Below are 13,293 nucleotides of genomic sequence, written 5' to 3'. Positions count from 1 at the left end.
GGCATAGAGAGAACTCACTGGCCTGGAATGGCAGTGTTCTCTTTTGCTTGGACCCATGACCCATGCTCTGCCCAGCTGCACACCTTTCCATCGCCTTTCCATTGCTTGCATGGGCACTTGGCTCCAAGCCCCGCTCTCTCCCAAGCCATCCGTGTTAACCTTTTCTCTCTCTGCCCCATTTCCAAAAGTGGTCAAAGATGTCAGGACACTACTGCCGTGTGAATTTGGACACTCGGCAGCCTCCTCCGCAAAATATACTGCAAAAGGATACAAAATTAATGCACAGAAGTCTCTTGCATTCCTATACACTAATGATGAAAAATCTGAAAGAGAAATTACAGAAACACTCCCATTTACGACTGCAACAAAAAGAATAAAATACGTAGGAATAAACCTACCTAAGGAGAGAAAATACCTGTTTGCAGAAAACTATAAGATACTGATGAAAGAAATTAAAGATGATACAAACAGATGGAGAGATATACCATGCCCTTGGATTGGAAGAATCAACATTGTGAAAATGACTGTACTACCCAAAGCAATCTACAGATTCAATGCAATCCCTATCAAACTACCAATGGCATTTTTCACAGAACTAGAACAAAAAATTGTACAATTTGTATGGAAACACAAAAGACCCCGAATAGCCAAAGCAATCTTGAGAAAGAAAAACAGAGCTGGAGGAATAAGGCTCTCTGACTTCAGACTATACTACAAAGCTACAGTAATCAAGACAGTATGGTACTGGCACAAAAACAGAAACACAGATCAATGGAACAGGATAGAACACCCAGAGATAAACCCATGCACATATGGTCACCTTATCTTTGATAAAGGAGGCAAGAATATACAATGGAGAAAAGAACCGCTCTTCAATAAGTAGTGCTGGGAAAACTGGACGGTTACATGTAAAAGAATGAAATTAGAACACTCCCTAACACCATACACAAAAATAAACTCAAAATGGATTAAAGACCTAAAGGTAAGGCCAGACACTATAAAACTCTTAAGAGGAAAACATAGGCAGAACACTCTATGACATAAGTCACAGCAAGATCCTTTTGACCCACCTCCTAGAGAAATGGAAATATAAACAAATGGGACCTAATGAAACTTAAAAGCTTTTGCACAGCAAAGGAAACCATAAACAGAACGAAAAGACAACCCTCAGAATGGGAGAAAATATTTGCAAATGAAGCAACAGACAAAGGATTAATCTCCAAAATATACAAGCAGCTCATGCAGCTCAATATCAAATAAACAAACAACCCAATCCAAAATGGGCAGAAGACCTAAATAGACATTTCGCCAAAGGAGATATACAGATTGCCAACAAACACATGAAAGAATGCTCAACATCATTAATCATTAGAGAAATGCAAATCAAAACTCCAATTAGGTATCACCTCACATCGGTCAGAATGGCCATCATCAAAAAATCTACAAACAATAAATGCTGGAGCAGGTGTGGAGAAAAGGGAACCCTCTGCACTGTTGGTGGGAATGTAAATTGATAGTCACTATGGAGAACAGTATGGAGGTTCCTTAAAAAACTAAAAATAGAACTACCATATGACCCAGCAATCCCACTACTGGGCATATACCCTGAGAAAACCATAATTCAAAAAGAGTCATGTACCAAAATGTTCATTGCAGCTCTATTTACAATAGCCCGGAGATGGAAACAACCTAAGTGCCCATCATCGGATGAATGGATAAAGAAGATGTGGCCCATAGATACGATGGAATATTACTCAGCCATAAAAAGGAACGAAACTGAGTTATTTGTAGTGAGGTGGACAGACTTAGAATCTGTCATACAGAGTGAAGTAAGTCAGAGAGAGAAAAACAAATACTGTATGCTAACAAATATATATGGAATCTAAAAAAAAAAATGGTTCTGAAGAAACTAGGGGTAGGACAGGAATAAAGACACAGACATAGAGAATGGACTTGAGGACACAGGGAGGGGGAAGGGTAAGCTGGGACCAAGTGAGAGGGTGGCATGGACATATATACACTACCAAATGTAAAATAGATAGCTAGTGGGAAGCAGCCACATAGCACAGGGAGATCAGCTCGGTGCTTTGTGACCACCTAGAGGGGTGGGATAGGGAGGGTGGGAGGGAGAAGCAAGAGGGAGGGGATATGAGGATATAAGTATACGTACAGCTGATTCACTTTTTTATACAGCAGAAACTAACACACCATTGTAAAGCAATTATACTCCAATAAAGATGTTAAAAAAAAGTATATTGCAAAAACCAATATATTGCCCAATATATCTTACAGGGTTGTGAGCAAAAATGAGCATTTTGTAAACAATGGTGACATTTAAATTAATGTGTTATTATTATTACCAATCAAAATAAGAAAGACAACATGATAAGTATGAGAGTTGTCCCAAACGCTGAGGATGCCGTCTAATCAAGGAAGCCTTCCTGCAAGAAACGTCAGTCTCACGCTCCTTATATACTCCAAACTCACTGCATTGACTCTCTGGGCAAAGATCTGTCTGCCTCAGGAATTCCTGGGAAAAGCAAAGTATCTGCTTTAAAAATAAAGAGAAGTCAGGATCTCATCTAGCACTTCTAGCAACACAAAGCAGTCCTTCTCCTCCAGATGAGCCCTCACGCTCTCTGTCTCATGGAGCCATTGTTCCTGACAAACCAACCAGGTGAAGAAGGACAAAGGCAGAGAAGGAAGAAAAGCAAAGACCAGAAGCAGAGACTGAAGAACAGAATCACAGCAAGTGGAGAAGCAGCCTGGAGACCGCGGGCATTTCTTCGGAAATCTCTAAATTGTCCCAGTTTGGCACCATCCCCCGGGCGCATCACTGGGACACACACAGCTGTCCCCCTACACACACCCACTGAGAATCCGCCTCGCTCCTCCCGGGTCCCGGAGTCTGTTTTCCAATTCAGGCCTTGCTGTTTCACTGTCTTTTCACTCTAATAAGATACGTATCTGAGGGGAAAGTGGGACGATTGATTTTTTTTCCAGTCAGTTGTGAACTGCTGAATTTCATTATTTTAAATCTCACTTGAAAAGAGCCGTGACATCAGCCTGGCTGCTCATCGTGGGCTGAGGGCAGGTGTCATGGGGAGGCCAGAGCACCTCCAAGAGTCGGCCAGCCTCGCCGGGGGGCCCTGAGCGGTTAAGCAACGGGGACCAGGGAGCAGGCCTGGCTCTCCACCACCACCCTTCCCCAGCTCAGGTGCGCCCACCGAGGTCCGGCCAGCCTGGCCGTAACCAGGGCTTCAGTTTGTTTTGCAGTTTGTGCCAACAGCTTGTAAAAAGATGTGACATGTTTCTTCCAAATGTACAACGAGAGACAATCCATCCATGAGCTGCCACAACACATTTCAGGCAAAGCATGAAAAATTCCAGGAGCTGAGGAATGAACTCAACCACAGACTAATACAAACCAGCCAAGCGTCTCTGAAGAATGTTGGAAAGTAGCGTCCGCAGCCCTCACTCAGCTCTGTCGTTGCTACTCTGATTACTCCTACCTGGCTTTACGGTCAGCCAGGGTCACAGCTGGCCCTGTCCCCACTGATGTTCAAGGCACTCAGACCAACAAGAGGGGCAGAGCTGATGGCCCTCGAGGCAGATGAGCTGCAAATCACGACCCTCCTCCACTTACAGAAATAAACAGACGGACACTCACACCCCGAATGCAGGCACGCCGTCCAGGAAAACCGCAGAAACAGTCACCTCCTTCCTCCCTGTGTCCCCATCCTTCCCCTCCCCTACCCCACACCCCAATCCCACTACAGAGAGGGGGAAGGATGGGTTTCCGTAGGGGAGGATCAGGTTCACTAGAGAAACCCGTCCTTCTAGACCTCTCCCATCAGAGGAAGACTTGCAGGAGCAAACAAGGAGTTTGTTCTAAAGCTGAGGGATTGGAATCCCAGGGATGAAGGCAAGTCCAACTAACGTACAACATACATCTTTTGAGTGGCTTCTGTCTTTCACGCGTCCCTGCCCTGTAAGCTTCCATACTGCAGAGTTCCTGATACCCAGGTACTTAAGAAAGTTTCCTCTTATTCATTGGAAGACAACCATTCTCTCTGGCTCTATCAAAAGGCAGCTCTGATGTCTGGGAAGGCAGCTCTTTCATTCCATCCCGCTAAGACATTTGATCCAAAACACAGATGTCAGAAAATTCAACCTGCTGCTTTGATTTCTATTAAAATATCCAAATAAAAAGCCATCGGTTCTCCGGTCCCCAGCAGGTGCCCTTCTACTTCCAGTCCTTCTTGAACAGCAGCGGCCCAAGGATTCCCCACAAGCTACAGTCAGAAAGGAAGGTGCCCACAAAAGCAGTCTCCACCAGTGAGTCACAAACGCCAAGTGCCCTTAGGAAGCTCCTTCTCAAGCGCAAAGTGTGGCTTATCCAGGGAAAGCAGCATAGCCTCCCCGTGGAACTTGAACACTGTGGAATCAGTCAGAATCAGCTCCTCCCCAGACAGCACCATGAGTTTCTAGCTGGCCTCTCTTCATAAGAGCAAGATTTTCCTATTTCACAATTTGTCTGGATCTCTTCATCTGGCCTGAGAAGAAACTACAGTTGACCCTTGAACAACACAGGTCTGAACTGCAAGAATCCACTTATACGCGGATATTTTTCAATAGTGAATACTACACGGTCAGTGGTTGGTTGAATTCCGGTATGCAAAGGCACCACGGATCCAGAGCGCCAGCTCTGAATTACACGGGGATTAATCCCCACATTATTCAGGGGTCCACTGTACTCTCACAACAAACAAAGACAGCTTTTGATGCAGATAAGATGCGTTCTTCTAGCTGGGGCACCTACGGGATATCGTTCTAAAAGAAAACCAATTCCTCATCGCAAAAACTATGATACAATTAGTTAAGATACTAGGCCAAGCAATCTCTGATCTGTTGGCCAATAAAACCACATCGGCTGCTTTCAAATGCTCCATTTCTAGGAGTGAGTACCACGGCCTGTCAGCTTGGCAAAAGCGTGCCTTCCTTCTTATGGAAAGCACACACAACAATGATGGTTTTTCCATTTGATATCTATGGCGAGGAACAGCACGATGCCTCCCTCCTCCAGGTGGAAGAGAGGAAGCTGACCAGACAAAACCTGCACCTGGGAGGTGCCCCCTGCACCACCAAGTAAATAAAGGAGATGCCAAGGGTCAGCTCCTGCAGGGTCCCCCAGATGACGAGAATGCCTCAGGGTGGTCCCTCTCCAGCAACATGAAACCCCACTCAGTGCTGGCGGTGCTCTCACAGCGAGGGTCCTCAGCACAGGTGGGAGGTCACACTATGAACTAGCCATTGAATTGCCCGTGTTGCTTTTTGTTTGCAGTCACTCTGGGACTTTCCCTCCCACCCTTGCCACGCAACCGTTAGTCCTTCTATTCCTAAGACTCCCCCCTACACTGAGCCCTCGTGGGTTCAGGTCACTGAGATGCCCAGGTGTTCCTGCAGGCAGATCAGCACAAAAAGTGAGAGCCTGGGGCTTCCCTGGTGGCGCAGTGGTTGAGAGTCCGCCTGCCGATGCAGGGGACACGGGTTCGTGCCCCGGTCCGGGAAGATCCCACATGCCGCGGAGCGGCTGGGCCCGTGAGCCATGGCCGCTGAGCCTGCACGTCCGGAGACTGTGCTCCACAGCAGGAGAGGTCACAGCAGTGAGAGGCCCGCGTACCGCAAAAAAAAAAAAGTGAGAGCCTGCTCCTGACCTGAGCTCTGTAACCTTCTGTGGGCACAGGTGGATTCGGGGATGATGGGTCCTCCCCGAGGAGCCCCCAGACGGCACTGCAGCACGTTCAAGAGCCATCCTTACATCGGATTTCCCTAACAGCGTCATAGAATCAGATTGCCACAAACCTTGAAAGGTCTTTCAAGAGTCTGTTCAGTTGATTAGAGCACTGGATGACTCGGCAAAAGTCACACCTTTATTTCGGTCTGCATCTCATCCTGGTGAAAAGGCAGGCTGGAGCACATGGGCAGAATAACAGACTAGAAATGGTAAGATCTGAGTTCAGGGGCCCAGCTCCATCAGCTACCACACTCTGGAGCTCTTTGTTTTAGGCTGAGAGACCTCTAAGTGGAAACGATCTAAGTTAGGTCTCTTACTCGCTGCATCCCCAGGAAATTTTCTGAGTTCTTATTTCCTCAACTGTTAAATGAGAATAACGAGGACAGCCTGCCCACCACGCCGGGCTGCTCTGCCTGCCATGAGTCAGCAAGTGAGAAAGCAGGCGCCCTGCCTCCTGTGTGTCTCTGTATGGGGACAGGGCACACCTGCAGGGACGCTGCCCGGGAGTTCAGCTCAAAACACAGAGGCTTTGTGAAATACTGCAGTGGGCTCTAAGCTAAGCACGTCCTCCCTCTTCCCCTCGAAGTGCTTGTGAGAGAGATGAGAGGAGTGAGACTAACCTCTGCGCTGTTCAAAGCAAAAGGAGAAATAAGTAGGACACATCTGGATGGCGGGACCAAAAAAGGCTCACTTTAAGCTTCATGTGTAAATGTGTGCTTTTATACACATAAAAATAAATGCACATGTGTATTTCATCTTGTATATTACACACACTCCATATATACATCTGTCTAATATAATGCATACATCACATGTATAATTACATATGATACGTAATGTGTATTATCGCGTGTGTGCATGTGTTTATGTGCGTGCATTTGTATATGTGTGCATGTGTGTATGTGTGTGCGTGTGTGTGTGCATGTGTGTATGTGCATGTGTGTATTGTGTGCGTCTGTGTGTGTAGCATGACTTCCATAGGAGGGACAAGGGAAGCAGGAGTAGGAAAGATCCCTAGAGGCCAAGGCTATACAGTCAGGACGCAGGCGAAAGTGAAGCAGAAAGAGCGCAGGCAGACTTGATGGTGAGTTTCTTGTGGCTGAAATCTGGCAACAACACACATCTCTTCCCCCTCTCCACGGGCATGAGCCCGGGGTTAGAGTTCTGCAGGGAAATATCAGGGCTGGGAGGGGAGGGGAGGACACCATGGGCAGCTCCCTGGACAAGCATCCAGCTTCGATGGGCTGGATCGGGTGTGGGACAAGTGTGAGAGGGGACAGGTACTCGCTGAATAGTCTAAAACACATTTGGAAGGCAGTTAGAAGGCTTCAGAATGAAGACTGAAATCCCCGTGATAAAAACGACAGGCAGTAAGCATGGTAAAGCACTTGCCGCCACCCAGGCACCGTTATACGAGCTTTATATGTATTAACTCAGTGCATCCTCCTAACAGCCCATCCCTCCCCCAATAATAAGTGGTTCCAGCTAATAAGCGGTTGAGTGAGGTAATCAGATGGTAGAGTCCATATTCTCAACTGCTACAGGGGGTGACGTTTTCTTAAGTATTTTCTGCAGGCAGAACTTTCATCCCCCTCACTGCTCTACACCCGCCGCACCTGCAGGCCTCACCACACCTGCGTGTTCATCCAGGCACGGCTCACTTTCTGTCTAACATGAGTAAGGGTGGCTTCTGTCTTTCGCCATATAAGGTTATGACCTCCCCAAAGGCAAGAGGTCCATGTGTATCTCTTGGGTCTCCCAAGACGCAGAACACAAGGAAAGTTCTCCCTCTATAGCAAGTGGATAAGAAACTAGGCTATGGGAGGGAGGGAGACGCGTGAGGGAAGAGATATGGGAACATATGTACATGTATAACTGATTCACTTTGTTATAAAGCAGAAACTAACACACCATTGTAAAGCAATTATACTCCAATAAAGATATTAAAAAAAAGAAATTAGAAAGTGAAAAGTAAAACTAAAAAAGAAAAGAAACTAGGCTTTGACGTAATGAACAGGAATTGAAGTATCAGTTTTGCTCTTATTAATTGGGACTTTGGGCAAATTATTTAACCTTCTTAAACTCTCTTGTCCTCCTCTGTGAAATGGGTATAATAATAGAAGCAACTCATAGAGTAAAGCTTAGCACAGTGCCTGGCACATAGTAAGACTCAGTAAATGTTAGTGCCATGAATAATGACTCATTCTTCCAGGCCACTGATTGGGCCTCCTCCCTCCAGCTCACCAGCCTCTCCTGTCTCCAGCTGGTCACCCTCAGCAAAGGCTGGCATCCAAATCTCCAACCAACTGAGCCCCAGCAGATCTCAAAAGGGAAGGAAGGCACCCCTGGGGCGTTTGGAAATGGGAAAGGTCCATATCAGAATGGAGAGGAATCGTGGTATTTAGCGGGTATGTAGCCAGGGTGTAAAATACCCTGCGATGTGCAGGACTGCCCCACACCATGAAGAATTTTGCCACTCAAAATATCAACGGTGCTTCCCTTGAAAAAACAAAGCACTGCTTGGAAAATAATTTATATATGCGGGCCAGCAGACAAAATCAATCCCATAAACAGATCAATGAGATGAGCGATCCAAATCAGTTAGGAAATCACCAGTACCTCCTGATGGTTTCGGGCGGCTCCGCACGGACAGGAATCTGCTCGGCCAAGGCCAGGGTGTCCTGCAAGGTCTTGCTGACCTCCTGCAACTCGCCCAGGGACAGCCCTCCCATGAGGTCGCAGCCCTGCCACGGGAGGACCCACTCCTGCTCTTCTAGTTCCCTTCTCAGCTGTTGATCTTTTGCGTCCAGCACAGACATCCTGGCTTGGAGGGCTTCGATTTCTTTCTGTAGAGAATAGAGAGAGGAGATTTTGTAAATTCACCCTGCTCGTGGCAGACTGCACTGCTGAAAATGAGTCCTTTCCATGAGAGTCCGCCATATGCATGAGAGCCGTGAAGCTGCCCTTCTGAAGCAGGCAGATTTTTGGAGGTTTGCTGAACTGGAAAAATCACGCCAGCTTTGTATTTCTGATTAGTTGGCATAAGGAGAAACATTCCCTCCCAAGCATGAAATAACTCCGGGTGGCGAGCCAAGAATTTGACTTGGAAGAAGCCAGCAAATATATAAACGACTTACTTCATTTCAGGTGACAGAGCTAGAACACAGGGCGGCAAACTTCATGGACTTGAGACACCAGTAAGCAGGAAACACAACCCACAGACCAAAAAAGAAAAGCAAACGAGGCTTGGCTGGTCTGTCCCCAAACATGCAAATTTACCATGTAGAGAAAGATTAGAAATCATAGCCTCTTAAGTCTACAGGATTGCAAGAAAAATGGCATGCCACGGATAGCACTCTCCTGTCTCGGTTCATAAAAATAGTAAATAAATTTAACTTCCACTAATACAACAAACCAAAATCCAAAGACTCAAGTATTGTCCAATCTTGAGGTCAATGGATAAAACAAGCAGCAGGTAATTGAATGCCCGCTGTGCGTAAAGTGTTACGGCAGCTAATCATCTCACTGACCATAGGATTCTGAATCTAAAATGAGACTCTTTTAATTAACATACTCCCAGGTTCCATGCACTGGTTTCCAGCTGATAAGAGCATAGCTCTAACCCTGGCTGTCCCCCCATCTCTCACCCACGTCCTCTCAGCCTCAAGGTACAGATCACCCACAGCTCTACCCACTGACCCCTCTTCCAGTAGGGGAGGAAGGACACACAGCAGGAGGTACTGAGGATCCACCCAAGACACCCTAAGAAAACAACAGCGTGCATCCCACTGGTCCAAGATTATGGTATTACTGACACTGTCTCCCATCTCACCTCCCTACTTCCAACCTTTGAACTCCCATCCCCTATTCTTTTCTTTTCTGTTTGTTTGTTTTGGGTTTTTTTAACTGTGGTAAAATACAGGTAACATAAAATGTACCATCTTAACCATTTTTAAGTGTAATTCAGTGGCATTAAGTATATTCATATTGTTGCACAACCATCACCACCATCCACCTCCAGAGCTCTTTGCAGCCCGCAAAACTGAAATTCTGTCCCCATTAAACACTGACCCCACCATTCCCCCTGCCTCCAGGCTTGGTGGTCATCATTCTGCTTTCTGTCTCTAGAATCTAACTCTCCTGGGGACCTCGTATACGTGGAATCATACAATATTTGTCTTTTTGAGGCTGGCTCATTTCACTTAGTATAATGTCCTCAAGTTTCATCCATGCTGTAGCACGTTTCAGAATTTTCTTCCTTTGAAAGGCTGAATGATACTGCATTGTATGTATGCACCACATTTTGTTTATTCATTCATCTGTCGATGGACCCTTGGGTCGCTTCCACCTTTTGACTGTTGTGAATAAGGATGCTATGGAGATGTCTTTGGGTCTCTGCTTTCAGTTCTTTTGGGGCTTATACCCAGAAGAGAAATTGCTGAATCACATGGTAATTTTACTTTTAATTTTTTGAAGAAACACCATCCTGTTTTCCACACTGGCCCTCCACCCTATTCTCACACAGATGTCAAAGTGACTCTTTAAATTGCGGTCAATTACATAACTTCACTGCTTAAAAACACCCCATGGCTCCCAATCCAGTCAGAGAAGAGCCCAAGGCCTCACAAGGCCCTGCAAAGGCCCTCTCATCACTGACCTTCTCCTCTGCTGTTCTCCACAACCCTGGCCTCCTGGCTACCCTTTGAAGGCATGGGGCACACTCCCACTGCAGCCTTCAAGTGACTGTCCCCTCCATGGGGAACGCTCTTACTGGAGATTTCTGCAAGGCCCCTCTCCCTCTTCCATCAAGCGTTCGTTTCAATCTCCCTTCTCAGTGAGTAGACTCCCCTACCCCAACACTCTGGTCCATGCACTGTAGCTCTTACCACCCTACAACATTCTAGGCATAGAATTTAGGCTTTTATCACGTTTGCCATTTCTTGTCTATCTCCGCACTCCCACCCCCACTAGGACATAAACTCCACAGGAACCCTGAGCATTGCAAACAGTACCTGGCATGTCACAGGCACTCAAAACTTCTGCTGAATAAATGAATATCCACCTTCCCCCAGAGTTCTGCCATGAATGCTCCCTCCAAACACTAAGTATGTTCTGTACACTCTGACGTCATCAGGAATTGGGGAGACCTTCAACTGGTGAATATTGTTCAGAACCAAAAACCAGACTTCACATTTTCAGCTACCCGAACCTTGCAATGATGCCCACTGAATATGAAAGTGCCAGTTTCTCATCCACCAGAGGGCAGACAGCAGAAGCAAGAAGAACTACAATCCTGCAGCCTATGTAATGAAAACCACATTCACAGAAAGATAGACAAAATGAAAAGGCAAGAGGACTACGTACCAGATGAAGGAACAAGATAAAACCCCAGAAAAACAATTAAATGAAGTGGAAATAGGCAACCTTCCAAAAGAAGAACTCAGAATAATGAGAATGAAGATGATCCAGGACCCTGGAAAAAGAATGGAGGCAAAGATCGAGAAGATGCAAGAAATGTTTAACAAAGACTTAGAAGAATGAAAGAACAAACACCCAGAAGAATTAAAGAACAAACAAACAGAGATGAACAATACAATAACTGAAATGAAAAATACACTAGAAGGAATCAATAGCAGAATAACTGAGGCAGAAGAACGGATAAGTGACCTGGAAGACAGAATGGTGGAATTCACTGCCGCAGAACAGAATAAAGGAAAAAGAATGAAAAGAAGTGAAGACAGCCTAAGAGACCTGTGGGACAACATGAAATGCACCAACATTCGCACTATAGAGGTCCCAGAAGGAGAAGAGAGAGAGAAAGGACCCAAGAAAATATTTGAAGACATTATAGTCGAAAGCTTCCCTAACATGGGAAAGGAGATAGCCACCCAAGTCCAGGAAGCACAGAGAGTCCCATACAGGATAAAACCAAGGAGAAACACGCCAAGACACATATTAATCAAATTGGAAAAAATTAAAGACAAAGAAAAATTATTGAAAGCAGCAAGGGAAAAAGGACAAATAACATACAAGGGAACTCCCATAAGGTTAACAGCTGATTTCTCAGCAGAAACTCTACAAGCCAGAAGGGAGTGGCACGATATAGTTAAAGTAATGAAAGGGAAGAACCTACAACCAAGATTACTCTACCCGGCAAGGATGTCATTCAGATTTGACAGAGAAATCCAAAGCTTTATGGACAAGCAAAAGCTAAGAGAATTCAGCACCACCAAACCAGCTCTACAGCAAATGATAAAGGAACTTCTCTAAGTGCGAAACACACGAGAAGTAAAGAACCTACAAAAACAAACACAAAACAATTAAGAAAATGGTAATAGGAACATACATATCGATAATTACCTTAAATATGAATGGATTAAATGCTCCAACCAAAAGACACAGGCTCGCTGAATGGATACAACAACAAGACCCATATATATGCTGTCTACAAGAGACCCACTTCAGACCTAGGGACACATACAGACTGAAAGTGAGGGGATGGAAAAAGATATTCCATGCAAATGGAAATCAAAAGAAAGCTGGAATAGCAATACTCATATCAGATAAAATAGACTTTAAAATAAATAATGTTACAAGAGACAAGGAAGGACATTACATAATGATCGAGGGATCAATCCAAGAAGAAGATATAACAATTATAAATATATATGCACCCAACACAGGAGCAACTCAATACATAATGCAAATGCTAACAGCTATAAAAACAGGAAATCAACAGTAACACAATAATAGTGGGGGACTTTTACACCAATGGACAGATCATCCAGACAGTAAATTAATAAGGGAACACAAGCTTTAAGTGACACAATAGACCAGAGAGATTTACTTGATATTTATAAGACATTCCATCTGAAAACAGCAGATTACACTTTCTTCTCATGTGTACATGGAACATTCTCCAGGTTAGATCACAGCTTGGGTCACAAATCAAGCCTTGGTAAATTTAAGACAACTGAAATCATATCAAGCATCTTTTCTGACCATAATGTTATGAGATTAGGAACCAATTACAGGGGGAAAAAAGCCCGTAAAAAACACAAACACATGGAGGCTAAACAATACATTACTAAATAACCAAGAGATCACTGAAGAAATCAAAGAGGAAATCAAAAAATACCTAGAGACAAATGACAAGAACATGTATATCCAAAACCGATGGGATGCAGCAAAAGCAGTTCTAAGAGGGAAGTTTGTAGCAATACAATCCTACCTCAAGAAACAAGAAAAATCTCAAATAAGCAATCTAACCTTACATGTAAAGGAACTAGAGAGAGAAGAACAAACAAAACCCAAAGATGGTAGAAGGAAAGAAATCATAAAGATCAGAGCAGAAATAAATGGAATAGAAACAAAGAAAACAATAGCAAAGATCAAAAAACTAAAAGCTGGTTCTTTGAGAAGATAAAATTGATAAACCTTTAGCCAGACTCATCAAGAAAAAGAGGGAGAGGACTCAAATCAATAGAATCAGAAAT

General features: G+C 44.8%; 1 protein-coding gene across 3 annotated transcripts in view; it reads right to left on the bottom strand.

Moving 5' to 3' along the window:
• The window catches only part of DISC1 (DISC1 scaffold protein), a 349,574-nt gene that overhangs the window by 220,978 nt on the left and 115,303 nt on the right, over window positions 1-13,293 (bottom strand). For all 3 annotated transcript variants that reach the window (XM_022553161.2, XM_022553158.2, XM_022553157.2), the window contains exon 6: window positions 8,417-8,643. In XM_022553161.2, the coding sequence (XP_022408869.1) occupies window positions 8,417-8,643 (227 nt within the window). The remainder of the gene's footprint in view (window positions 1-8,416; window positions 8,644-13,293) is intronic.

Source organism: Delphinapterus leucas, chromosome 16, assembly GCF_059928025.1.
Source record: "Delphinapterus leucas isolate spDelLeu-1000000601 "Yukka" chromosome 16, BTC_Dleu_Yukka2, whole genome shotgun sequence".
Lineage (NCBI taxonomy): Eukaryota > Metazoa > Chordata > Mammalia > Artiodactyla > Monodontidae > Delphinapterus > Delphinapterus leucas.
This window is presented reverse-complemented; position numbering and strand designations above follow the sequence as displayed.